The 14,578-nt window shown below is 29.7% G+C and overlaps 1 protein-coding gene across 6 annotated transcripts in view; it reads left to right on the top strand.

Moving 5' to 3' along the window:
- Window positions 1–14,578, top strand: part of LOC129907385 (protein qui-1) — a 98,454-nt gene that overhangs the window by 38,086 nt on the left and 45,790 nt on the right. For all 6 annotated transcript variants that reach the window (XM_055983562.1, XM_055983560.1, XM_055983561.1 and 3 more), the window contains exons 8-10: window positions 2,328–3,231; window positions 3,358–3,558; window positions 9,912–10,120. In XM_055983562.1, the coding sequence (XP_055839537.1) occupies window positions 2,328–3,231; window positions 3,358–3,558; window positions 9,912–10,120 (1,314 nt within the window). The remainder of the gene's footprint in view (window positions 1–2,327; window positions 3,232–3,357; window positions 3,559–9,911; window positions 10,121–14,578) is intronic.

The raw sequence follows: 14,578 nt of genomic DNA, 5'->3' as shown, positions 1-14,578 counted from the left end.
AGACAGACGGACTTCCGGGACCCACTTTTTTGGCATTGTCTACCATCGTAATGTCATAGAAAAATGTTATCTCAACTTTTTTTTTTGTACGAATGCATAACTTGATATATAGTACCTATATCGCAAGTAAAAAAAGAATTTCGATTTTTTTGACCCACCCTAATGAACAGATTAAGAATTTATTTTTGTATTTGATTAAATATTTCTTTTAAAATATAGTAAATAAAATAAATAAATAAATGGATTAGAAAAAATCTTCAAGGTTTCGATAACATGACATTGAAAAAAAAAACAGCTATTTTATTAATGTTAAATAGTAGAGAGTTTTATCGATAGATAAATTTGCTGTAAGATGTAGAATAGTATTAAAAAATTTCTAAAAAAATTCAAAATCAAGTTATAAACGGTTTTTTAAATCAAAAACATGAAATAGACCCTTGCATACTTTATTTTTCAAAATATCTACAAAATATGGATTGAGGGACAAAAAACATTTTCTTAGTGGAGAAAATGTCGAAAAAAAACACTATTTTTAAAATTCTTGAGCTTCTGAAGTTTTTAACTTAAACCATATATTTTATATATTTTTCGAAGGGTTGAAATAGCTTCTTTTAAGAACAGGTTGGAAATCAGTCAGTTGAAAATTAATGAAATCAATCAGTTGAAAATTAACGACTCTAGAGTATTTGTATGTATAAAAACCATTTTTGTCCCTAAAGGCAGATTTTGGAGATATTTTGAAAAATAAAGTAGGTATGCAGGTTTAAGTATATTCCTACAAAACGTATAAGGTCACTAGAAAAATATTTTCAAATTTCGTTTTTTGTCGTTAAACAGTGTATTGAAATGTAAAAATCTGTAAGTTAAATCAAAAACTTGGCAGATACATGTCAAGTTATTGTTTTTTTGCTCTCTAATAACATAAACATTAGTTCAAATACCTTTTGTGTTGGTTTTTGGTGAACTCGAGTTTGCAGATTTTTTTACATTTTTTGTTTGTGTGCATGTTTTTTATATACTATTTACAACATCTATCGATTCCAGTATCAATCTTTTTTCTACCACTTTTTGTTAAGGTAATAGCTTTTTGACCTTTTTCTAAATTCACCTCTGTTTACCCTACTAAAATGTCAAGTTTTTTAAAAATTCTAAATTTTTAAATTTAATTTTCTCTGACACCTCTAACACTTATAATATAAGAACGGAGTAGTTTTTGAAAAAAAAAAAACTCAAAAAATGAACTTTAAAGCGTGGCAACCCTATGCCTTGACAGGATGTCGCCAGGCAACCCATGTATTTTTGGCTGTTTTTTTTATTTTTATAAATTTTTTAAAACATTTGAAAAATGGCCAACTTACAGGACATATAGATAATATTTATGTCCATACATGTGCCAAAAATTGGATTATTTCTAAAATGATTTCTGAACGAATTAATGATATTAACATTTTTGTCCAAACAATGTTTTGACCGTTTTCAACCGCTTTTTTGTTCTACGTTTGAAGAGTTTATATAAGTTATCCATATTTAGTTTATGATTTTTATAAACAATTTCTAACTTTCATCACATACGTTAAAAGAAATTTGCGGTATTTTTTCTTGCATTTTCTATTATCTTCTGTCCAACAAAAAAAAACTAATATAACACTCCAAACACACTTTTTTTTGGCAAAAACATTTTTTGAGTTATATTCTTTCTGCGGCAACATTATATTTCACGGACATTCTTTGCAATCACCTTTTCCTAGAAAAGCTACCAAAATGAGTACAATAAAAATATTTATCAAATAATTCTTGACATCTATTCTGTTGTTCACCCATCAAAAGGGTCAGATGAACTTTTAAAACCAATTTACCAATTTTACAAAAGCGGTTCCATATTTTTTCTCAATAATAAATTACCCACTTATTGCTGTCACTCAATTTTGTCAATAAAAGTCAAACACATTCAATTTTTTTTTATTTAATTACGAACAATTGTACCCAAATCATCGTTGACTCTAATTTAGAAAAATTGACTATATTGACAACTTTAAGTAAAAAAAAGAATTCCAATCCTTTTTTCTCCGAAATACCTTCAAATCATAATAAGAAAACATACATACCTACTTGTAAGGTTACATCCTTAAAATTTCTTAATTTAAGAAAAAAAAAAATGTAATGAACCATCAGATCTCAAAAGCACTCTCAATCGATATTCACCTCATTCTATTTCAAGTATCTCTCTGCCTTTAAGATTGTAAAACTCCATAAGTTTCCTGAGATAGAAAAAAAAAAGAAGAAATAATAAAAATGTCTCCTCTCTTTTGTATTTACTTTTTTTATAGGAAATTTTCCACGAACACTCCACCCACTTGAGATTTCTCAAGGAGCATCTCGACTCGCAAAGCCTCATCTCATCAACGGTGCCGGATCGTCTTCGAGCTAGCGTCATGCTTAATTTCCGCAATGGCAGTCGTCATGCTCCATATTTTATTTACGGCAAAAATGGTAGCGGCAAAAGCACCATAATGGCCGATTTATATAGTCAAGTCATCAAATGGTTCGCGGAACTACCAACTCGAGCTCATCGCATGATTCGCTTCGCTTCAGCCACACCCCGTTCCGCCTACAGCCTCGAACTGCTACGAGTCATTTGCCAACAGATTTCCATTATCTTCAATATACCCGAGGGTTACCTGCCCAAGGACGCATCCTTTGATCCGCTCTACATCAATAACTGGTTTCAGAATTTGCTGAAAAGGTGCGAGGACATGAACAACGACATCCTGTTTCTGTTCATTGACGACTTGCACAAGCTTAATCCCTTGGATTGTGATATAGTGGCGGCTTTGTCATGGCTGCCGATAAGCCTTCCCTGGAATGTGCAAATAATCTGCAGTACAACAACTCCTGTTGACCAGCTGAAGTTTACAAATATCCAAAAGGACAGGTTCAAGTCGACCGAGTATTTGTTTGATTTGTCGCAGGATGTGAACTTAACCAAGTTGCGGACAATTGACGATTTACCGTTTGAGGAGAAAATTCTTGAGCAATTTGATCATTTTGAAGAGCGTTATGGGAAGAAGGCTTTCGGGAGATTGGCTGCATATATAACTTGCTCGGAATATGGGCTGTCGGAAACGGAACTGCTGGAATTGCTAATGCCTTGCGATAACCCGGAGATGTTCATCGAAATAGAAAAGGGAAATTTTAATTTCTCATCGCTGAAGAAAATCCGCAACGAAATGAGTGAGTTTTAAAATTTTTTTTTCATCCTTTCTATTTCAATTTACAGTTTTGAACAAATTTTTTATTACACTCGAAATAAATTTAATTTTGTATGATTTTTTTTTTTTTTTTTTTCAATTTTTGTAGAATTTCTTTTTCGAGAGAAAATCATGTCCGGAAAGGTTCTGATTCAGTGGCGACACAGATTTTGTGCGGAAATTGCAAAATCACGTTACATGGATGCAAAGAGCACCAGAACGATGCACATGGAAATTGCAAATATATTTTTCAATCAAGAAGCTGAAGAGAGCGACGATACGAGTGCGGAAAAAAGTGATAATGTCTCAGGTGATTGGCCATATTATTAAAATTGTATTACCAATATTTCGAAGAAAATTTTTAAATTATAGTAAAATGTTTGTCCTTTAAATATAAATGCAGGAATGGATAAGGTAGAAATCCGTTTTACACAAACCGTGGAGCAAAATATCGAACCCTTTCCAACAATTTATCGTAAGGGCTAAAAAGAAGCGTCATGAAGTGTGTAGAATCAATATTAAAAGGCAAGTCATGATGGGCAGCCCATTTGGAAAAAATTGATCACAAAGCGACACTTTTTAATGGTTTTACATTTTTTTTTAAATTGTTTCCATTGATGATAATGTTCCCTGTGTTAATTTGTTCTTTGATGGGCTGTCCATGATTACTTGTCCTGTGATAAGTTATGCTATGCAGTGACAGGGCCGTCTTTAACTATCCTGGGGCCCGTGGGCACACAAGAATTTGGGGCCCTTTTGGAAAATAAAATAAGTACAATGCGGTTGGCTTAAAGGCAATGGTTATGGTTAAAAAGGGGTGCCAATATATCGTTCCATATAAAGTACCTAGTGTCTTTATTATTGACAGGGGGTGCCAATAATACGTGCATTGAGACATCAATCGTTGCCACTGCCAATAATTGTACTTTTTATACTGCCAATAATTATACCCTGTATCCGTTATAAGTTTCATTTTGAAGAATTGGAAAAAAAGAGCTCAAACGGATTGATAGATTTTCTAAAAACTCGGTACAGACGATTTGTACGTAATTTCCAAGAGCGGTTTTTTTTATTTTAATGTCTCCTTTTCAGCGGATATCTCCAATAAAAAGTTTTCGAGATATTGCAATTTTCTCAAAAACGGATAACGATTTTGCTTTGAACAAAAAAACCATGTAATGCTGCAAATAAGGCCGCACTTTTGAAAGAAGAAAAATATTTTTTTGGACCGTTATTAACGGTACCTACTTGCCATAGAACCGATTTCTTAATGTAAACGATACAACCGATTTTAATCAAAATTTTAACATAAAAAAGGTTTATACTGACATTAAAATTAAGAAAACTTAAAAAAAAAATAATTTTTTTTTTTTTTTAAACAATTCTTTTTAAAGTTATTTGATGAATTTTATGTGTCAGTCTTTAAATAAGAGAGCCATTGCACCATTGATGTACCATCGACGAGCCGGCAAAAGTTTTTTCTTAAACGTTTTCCAACGGAAAAAGTATTGATGTTTTTCTACCGACGAATTGATTCTTTTTTCGTCTTTTAATGCAAATCTACACATATTTTAACACTGATTTTAACACCCACTACAAGTTTGACAGTTTTGCAAACTTCAAACGAAATTATTATTTAAGGAAAAAGATAATGGAAGAGAATTCGTTGTTTTTATTAGTAAATAATAAATAATCTTACCTACAGTGGAAAAAAAAGATATTTTTCTTGTTTTTTGAAAATATTGTCTTATTTTTTTTTTTTTTGAAAATTGAATTTGGGTTTGGTCGTTTGAATTTATAATTTTGTCCGCATACAACGCCACATAATTTGTTTTCTTTTTGAAAACATATATTTTCCGTATAGGTGTAAGAAAAACTTAATTTGATTGTTTGGTTGCCATATAAAAACAAAAATTTTTTGGTAAATGTTAAATTAAAGTTGATACTAAAGCATATTGGATTATTTTCTGTGCTAAGGTGACTTTATGAAATGGTTTTAATGTCTAAATTAATTTCTTTTAAGAACTGTCAACAGTGAAAATGATTTTTAAATAAATAGGGCAATATTGTGTAGTTCGCATAAAGATTTTTATTTTGTATTGATTTTTATTACAATGACACTGGCAAAAACCAAACTATACTTTTTTGAAAGTTTTTGGGGTACTGAACTCGAATCCGAAATCAGAAAAATTCTATTAGCCCCTGTTATTGAAATATTACTGTTAAAATATGAAAAATAGAGTTTTTTTTTATAATGGTAATATTTCAAAAAACGGAGGCTAATAGAATATTTCTGGTTTCAAATTCTAGTTCAAACTCTCAAACTTTAAGAAAAATATATTTTGTTTCTTTGTGGCAAAAATTCTGTTGACCAGTGACTTAAACTTTAGATAATGTTAAGTTTGTTTTTGGCTTATTAACTTAAACTTAAGATATCTTGGGCAGTAAAAAAGATATCGGAAAGATTTAAACAGTTTTTGGAAGAAGAAAATAAGTTCTCATAAAAACCGTTGCAAATTTGTTTGTACTAAACTACCTTGCATAAAAATATAGCCTCGAAAATGGCAAAAATTACGTTTTTTTGTCATTTTATAACGGTAATATCTCAAAAACGGAGGCCAATCAAATTTGTCTCACTTGGAGTTCAACACTTCAAAAACTACTTCAGAAAAGTATATTTTAGTTCTTGTTGCAAAAAAAAAGTTCAATTTTGTTAATCAGTGTTATTTATGCATGTTTAAGGAAAACTCATTTTTTGGCAGAATACCTGCCATGGTTTGATTGATTTAAATTTCTTTGAACTAAAATATTCTTTTATAGAGACTGATCATAAAAAATCGCTCTTATTCTAAAGTGACGTAATTTATTTTAATTTATTGTAAGGCTACGTAAGAGCGTTCGTTATTTTTGAATCAAGTTCCTAAGTGCAAAAACTGTTTCTAAATAATAAAAAAAAAATCCTCTAATTTTTTCAGATTTTTATTTTGACACAAGATGGCTCCCCAAAAGGGTTAAAGTTTATTATCATTTGAAATAGGTATGTGTTGACTTATGAAGCCATTTTTTTTAGTTATAGACTTAAATCAACAATTTTTTATGAGGTTCTTGTCTACACTAAACAACGTTTTCAAAAAGGTATAAATCATTTTTCTAGGATCATCAAAAATAAAATGCACGACTGGGGTCGCACGTACTTGCTCTTATGCTTAAAGTAACTCTAATGTTAAAGCTTTTTATTCAAGAAAATTAGATATTTTCAAGAAATTTCATAGGTAGTGTAAAAAAATAAAATCTGTTTTTATAATTAATTAAACACCGTTTTAAATGATGTTTAAAAAAAAAAACCAAGTAAGCCATTGTATTACTTGTATAAAGAGGTATTTTTAGAAAAAAAATTTCAAAAATCGTAGGAGCCGTTTTTTTTTAAATAATTTTTTATATATAAAAAATTTCTAATATTTTTCAAAAAAAATAGTTGGTATGCCATTTTGAAGAAATAATTAATTTACACATAAAAACTAAATTTCAAAATTTTTCATTGATCCGTTTTCAAAAAATTGATTTTCAAAAAAAAAATGTTGAAATATTTTTTAAAAATCCAAAAATGCGTTTTTTGAAAATTTTCTAAAATTTTAATATTACCTTTACTTAAACACTTTTGTATAAAAATTTTCATTAAAATCGGGTTAATGTTGTACGAGATATTCAGAAACGAAAAAAACCGTTCTATGAAGGTACCTATAATAACGGTACAAAAAATATTTTTTTTTATTTTAAAAGTTGGCTCTTACGTGTAATACTACAAACAAAAATTTTAATCAAAATCGTTAGAGCCGTTTTTGAAAAAAATTAACTTTTGTATTTCCGTTATATGGCAGGTACCGTTAGTTTTGGTCATAAAAAAAGAATTTAATTTCCCCTCTAGGGAACTGCTAACTACCAGGTTTGAAGAAAATCACTTCACTTGTTTAGGCTGCAGCTCCAGATAGAGACAGACAGCTAGAATTGCCGGACCCACTTTTTTGGCATTCTCCATCATCGTAATGTCATGAAAAATTGTTATCTCGAGTTCGATTTTTTTTTTACGAATCCTAAACTTGCTCTATAGTACCTATATCGCAAGTAAAAAATTGATTGATGTCTATATCTAAAAAAATGGACTCATAAGTCAACATATACCTATTTCAAATGATAAAAAATTGTATCCCTCTTGGAGCGCCATCTAGTGTCATAATAAAAATCTGAAAAAAATTTGAGGATTTTTTTTTTTTTTATTATTTAGAAATAAATTTTCCACTTAGCAACTTGATTATCGAGAGTACCTAAATAGCGAACGCCCTAGCTAAACATGTTAAATAATAACCCATAAAGTCCGAAATTAAAAATCTGAAACTAAGCCTAATATTCCTATTCTTAGCTGAAACTGCATATCCGTTACTTAAGTACTGCATATTTATTTGCCAACCTTCGACATGCAACATTCAACCAATCAGTCAAGAATAGAACATTTTGCACTTTTCTATTAAAAAAAAAAAAAAACGTATACGCCACAGTGACCCACAAAGTTCTCCTAATTTCACTGTTGTAGTTCATTCTGTAGCAGAGTGGTGCAAAGTAAAATCTAGTTAATTCGCGTGTGCTGAATTTATTGGCGGACATGGGTCTGGTTTCGAAATATTTGAAAAAGAAGATATTAGGTCAAAACTCTCAAAATATTAAAAATTTGAAAAAAAAAATTCTCGATTTTAATAGTTTTTAGCTTAGAAGAATGCTATTTCAAAACAGTTTTTTAAACAAATATTATACTTGTTCGTGTTTTTTTTTGGAATGGGTACCACAATACATTTTTCTACTAATTTTATACATTTTCATACTGAATTAGTCTAAAATACCAACAGACAGAAGTTTGTAGTACATTATGCGGGTGCGGTTAAGAGAACCGAAAATATATTTTAAAAGAAAACCGTTTTCGACTGCATTTTTGAAGAATTTTGATTTTAAGATTTTGAAACGAGCAAAACGTTATTTTCAAGATTTTGTTTGGGTGATTTCTTAACAAATAAAATATATACTTTGGAAACATTTTTTTTTAGATTGTTTAGTAGACTAGTCTTCTCTCAATACCTAATCGTACTCTGAGTTCGGTTCACTTGCAAATTTTCATTCTATAAAGAAAAAGTGGTATTCAGCTTATTTTACTCAGCAAGTGATTTTAAATGTGACATCCATTTATGCTTCAAGAAAGTTTCCTTTTGACCTGGCTAATGATTTTGAACTTAGATTTGGTGTGTTTTTAAGTTGAAATGTATCATTTTACTGCATTTCTTCTTGTTTTCTGAAACGTCAATGATTTTTCTACACGAAATATGAGTAAAAACGTACCTATTCTTTCCCATGATGAAATTATTGTTGTTATACTGTAACGTCAGTACGAAAAAATGAAGTTGAAAATAATATGTATATTACACTGGTCGGCAAAAAACAAAAAACAAAAATCGGGAGCAAGAACTCCGTAAGGTGATTTTAATAAACTTGAGTGTGCTGAATTCAAAACAGTTCACAGTTTTTTTTCCATCACTTCTAGTTTTTGAGCTCTGCTCATCACACTTTTAGCTATAAAGTCCCAAAAACTAATTTTAAATGATATTTTTTTAGACATTTGATCTAAAAATATTATTTTTCCGTAATATTTTGCTAGTTTTTCATCCGAATCAGGAGTCGAAAACTGGAATTTATTTCAAATCTGCTTCAAAAACCATAAGTTAACTTATCCACCAAGATTTTGAGATATCATATTTTTCTATACCAAATATCTTTTAGAAAAATATAGTTTGAAAAAAAAAAAAATAAACGTATTTAAGACGATAAAATATAGCTTTTGAATATTGCATAAGTAGTTTTCCGAAAAAAAATTTAACGATGATGAAATTGAATGCCAAAAGTACCAAAAAAACGCGTTTTTGACCTGTCAATATTCAAATATTTCGATAACTTGACGTGCCAGTGAAATTTTGACTTCGGATTCAGAATCAGCACACAAAATTCCTTTAGAAAAGTATGGTTTTTCGTTGCCGACCAGTGTTATTATTAATATTCTTAAGTTACCTTTTTTAGCATGCCTTACCTTTTCTTGGCCATGCTAAATCATTTTTTTAATAATAACGCCATTGGTGTTAAATTCTTTTTAACATTATCTCTGAAAGAATATTTTCTTTTTCCACTTTCGTAAGAAACAATTTTCAATATTCAACTCATTCAAGTCTATTACAGTAATTTAGAAATCTTTTCCACTTATTTAAACAAATAAAATATTTCCTTTAATTTCCTTTTCCCTTCACTATAAAGTATAATACATTTTCTATGAACACTAAATTCTATAAGCTGTTACTTAAAATTCCAACACTCACTGGAAATTACAATCTAAATTCCTTCAACTTTGGAATGCAATTCATGTTAAATTTGCACTTTCAGTTAAAAGTTAATACAATTCAACTCTGGGGAATGCAATGAACTTTTGAGTAAAGTGATTACTTTTTTTTTCAAAAAATCTAAGTAATTTTCGTAGAACACTGTTCTACAAAAAAAAATGTCCTTATTTCTCCTTCAAGCTATTCAAATTGAAATCTTAAAATGTGTTTTATTTTTTTTTTATATTTTCCACAGTTATTAGCCAAAGAGAAAGAGATACAGAATCAGCAAAGCCACCTTCCCACCATCAGGATGACAACTCGACATTTTACAATCCGATTGCAGCTGACGTCTCCTACAGCATACGACATGTAGAAGAGTCCTGGCATCATCTAATGCGGTCTGATGATACTACAAAATTCAAACAAATTGCTGTATGCAATTTTGACTTTCTCCTTGCCGCGGTAAGTACACTCACATTCATTCTTGATATCCTTTTGCTCCTTACACCATTATTATTTCATTAAAATACAAATTATTTAATTAGACAGAGCCTGTGAATCAGGGGAGGCCAAAATAACACACAAAAGAATATGTCAAGTGTTAGGATCTGAATTTGTCATCGGTGGTTAAGTTGGTTTTGAAAAGATGAAGAATGAAAAGCGCCCTCTTTTGCAAACGAACTTGCATTTATTAAAAGCTTTTGTGTGGTTTCATTGTGAATTTAATACCCATTTTGTGCCTGGTTTTTCTGTTGTGTCACACCACTAAAACAATTCGAGTGTGCGGGAATAGGAATTTTTTGGAAAATCTAATGGGATGCAAATTGGAAAGACACAAAGTCAGCACTAAATTTTGTCAAACTTTATCCTTGTGTTTTTTGGACATAAAGGAAATAGGGTAGAGGAGTGTTTGGGGGTTGAGGAGTTTAGTTCTTCACTTTTCATAATAAATCCTGATGCAAATGGCGAAAATAGAAAATTAAAATAATAATTCAAGTTGATGGAGGAGGGCTTTCTCGTGGTAAAAAGTTGTTCTCTTTCTCTTTTTTGTTGACGAACAGAACACACAAAAAAAAGAGAGAATCAATTATGTGCTTGGCTTCAAAACCATTGTTGGGCAGATAAGCTGACTTTGCATAATAATAATAAAGTGCAAGAGAGATGGCCCAAAAGAATTTACTCAAACAGACTTAATTTGACTCTTAAATTTGATTTTTTTTTTTTTAAGTGGATTGTTTTTTTGTTCAAGAAACATAAGTGGCTTTGAAGAAAGGAGTCAGACCATGAGAAAATAAACGCATGCTAACAAATCTGAGTCAACAGGGTATGAGCTTAAAAAAGGGGATTTAAAGCAATTTTAACTTTTCTCGTAATTTATTAATACTTAAAATCGGGGATATGGCGAATCGGAAAAGTGGTTTTCGTCACGCCATATCGGTTTCGATTAATATGGATTTTCTTGAAATTTGGTACAGCTGATTTCTTGTAGTTTCTACTATTGTACTACGAGAAATGGTAACGGAGTTACGAATAACAGAGTTACGCGCAACAGAGTTACGGCCGTCAAAGTTACGCGAAACCGAAGTTACGAAAAACTAGAGTTACGAATTCTAAAGTTATGTTAAGCTATGACATGTGATTTTTGGGTTGGCAACAATTGCAACAACAGTTCACCACACCAAAATAACGTCTGTAAAAAAAGGGGTGGTTTGGTTATTGGTAATATAAATAATAACAAAGTGGGTATTACAAAATACGCTATGAATAATTATATGTCCCCCAAACTTACATAAGTATACTCAAGTTTTTTTTTCTATTTCAACGTTTTTGCAATCTTCTCACAAAAGCAAAACCTATCTATACCTATCCAATCAAAATTTTACAAGATTAAATAACACCCATTTTCGCTTTACTCATTCAGTTCTGACCAATGAGAAAAATGTTAATCTCTTGTTTGTATTTCCATAATTCCATGTCGTTCCTCGCAATTGTTGCCAACCCAAAAATCACATGTCATAGCTTAACATAACTTTAGAATTCGTAACTCTAGTTTTTCGTAACTTCGGTTTCGCGTAACTTTGACGCTCGTAACTCTGTCGCCCGTAACTCTGGTATTCGTAACTTCGTCGGTTTCCGGTACTACGAATATCTTGGAATCCTTGGTATCCCTTGAAAAAAAAAAAAAAACATATCTCGATAAGTAGGTATGTATTCAAATTTTTTAAAATCTTATTTCCAAGTCCCTGATATCAAAGAACGATAGAAAATCAAAAACACGACTGGGGTCACACGTACTTACTCTTATGGTAAATTACTCTAATGTTAAAGCTATTTTATTGAACAAATTTAGGGTAAACGTGATATTTTTGAGGAATTTCATAAGAAGTGAAAAAAAAATAAAATCTGTTTTAATAACTGACTAAACACCGTTTTACATGATTTTTTACAAAAAACTAAGTATGCCATTTTATTTCTTGTATAAAAAAAGAATTTAAAAAAAAAAAAATTTCGAAAATCTTTAGATCCGTTTTTAACAAAATAATTTTTTATGTAGGTATAGGTACAAATTTTCTATAATTTTTCAAAAAAAAAAATTGGCATGCCATTTTGAAGAAATAATTAATTTTTTTTCATCAACCTGTTTTCAAAGAATTTATTTTTGAAAAAAAAAATTGAAATATTCTTTAAAAATCCAAAAATGTGTTGTTTGAAATTTTTTTAAATTTTAATATTCAGTCACCAAAAAAACGTTCTATGGCAGGTACCGTTAATAACGGTACAGTACACCGAAAAAAAATTTGATAATAACAGCTATCAAATTAACATTTTTCAGTGACAAAAGTCGTCCAACAATTAAAATATCAATTTTGATATTTTATCATATCATTTTGACATTTTTTAATTTCAGGTGGGATAGTGAAAATTTCACTTTGACAATTAAAATATCAATGTTGACTAGATTTTACGTTTTAGTTTATTATAATGAAACCTATTTCTTTCCTTTTCATTTTTATTATTTTTATTATTTTAAGAATTTTCTTTCTTTTTTCAAAACATTACTGAAAGGGAATATTCTTTACAAAATAATGGTGATATTATTTTTTCTATTATAGGTACGGTGACCATCCGTCCCAGTTTACCCGGGTCTGTCCCGTATTTCTACAGCTTGTCCCGGGTGTTTATTTAAGAAACACGGGACGTGTAAGTGTCCCGTATTTTGTAATTTGTCCCGTGATTGTCCCGTATTTGCAAATTCTCTGATTTTTTCATTCAAAATTTTAAAAACTTTGCAAATTAAAAGTTTTTCTAATTTTTTCGTATAAAAACGTCAAGCCTAGTTTGCTGCCGAAGCAAAACGAAAATTTTTTGAGTACCCTAAAGTCAAAAAAAAAAAACTCTTGGAGCAAGAAAAATTACCTGCACCGTTAAGTATGAGTGACAAACGATTGAAAACTATCCAATTATTCTTGCACAGGTAAGAATTTCGTTGGTTAAGATACGTAATGTGCAACGAAAAGTAAAATTTTCTTTTACGATTTCGTTGAGCTGGTTTTATAATTTTCAATTCGTCTCTAGACTAGGCTTTAGTTTTTAAATTTTGTTGTCAATTATTTAACTCCAGTTTATATTTGCCAGGCTGAAAAGCTCCATCAGGGAAAGTTTTTTTTCGAATAAAGAACAGAAGAGTTAAGAGCCCAGTTAAATTTCAAAAATTTTAAGGACATGTTAGAAGTTTATTTAAAGATTATACAATTTTAAAATCATTTTAAATAAAATTAAAATGTTAAAAAATAGCTCTCACGATGATTTTGATTGAAAAAAACATTTTTTTTGAAGTGATTAACAGTAGGTACTTATTAAGTATAAAAACGCTTTCTTTATTTTGTCTACGACTTAAATGATTTCAACGAAAATGCTCCCATAAAATTGTTTAAGAAATCTTTATATCAAAATGAAGCAAAAATTATGAAAACGCATTTTAAAAAATTTCAATTTTTATTTATTTTTTATTTTTATGTTTTTGAAGAATCAATATTTTCAAAACGATCCGAAAAATTTTGAATGTGTCCCGGGTTTTGCTTTTGGAAATATGGTCACCGAAATTATAGGTGATATAATTGTTTTGTTATTTTCTCCCAAACTATGTGAAGTAAAATCTTAGTGCCGATCAAATTTTCTCAGTAAATCATACATTTTACTTCGAAAAAATACAAAGCGCCTTTAAATTAGTACACATTAAGAATTTTTTATTTAATATTTTTCAATAATTTGGAATGAGAAATTGATATGAAAAAAATGATAATAAAATATCAAAAAAAATTTCCAATTTTTCATCCTGATAATAAAAATGTTGTTTTAACATTTTAAATATCATAAAACACATTTTATGGAGCATTTTTGGCTGATATTTAAAAAATGTTAATTTGATATTTAAAAAATGTTAAATTGATATTGGTTTTTTTTTTCGGTGTATGAATATTTTTTTTTAATTTCAAAGGTTGGCTGTAAGACACTGGCTGATTTACGATACAAATGATACGTTCTACCACTATTTTCAATGTAGTTTTGGCCTCAAAAATTTCCAGAAAATGCACTTTAGTGGTATTTTGTTCAAATTGCTGGATCAAGCTGTAGAAAAATGTAGAAAAATTGCAGTTTTCAACAACGTGAAACAAAAATCTAATTATAAACTTTTTAATGGACGAAGTTTCCTATATTCACCGAACACTGAAAATTTTGGAAATTTTTTTTTACTTTTAATGCATTTTACCACTTGGTATCCAAAACCTGAGATATTTATTGGATCATAACCATGAACAACTCTTCCAAAAATCAGAACTACCAGATTAAACACACGATTTTCCTTTTCAGTAACAACAAGGTTATGGGATAAAGTTATGTCTTTGAAAAAATGGTGAA

The sequence above is a fragment of the Episyrphus balteatus genome, chromosome 1 (genome assembly GCF_945859705.1).
Source record: "Episyrphus balteatus chromosome 1, idEpiBalt1.1, whole genome shotgun sequence".
Taxonomy (NCBI): Eukaryota; Metazoa; Arthropoda; class Insecta; order Diptera; family Syrphidae; genus Episyrphus; species Episyrphus balteatus.
Note: the sequence above shows the minus strand (reverse complement) of the source record. Positions and strands in the feature narration are given on the sequence as shown.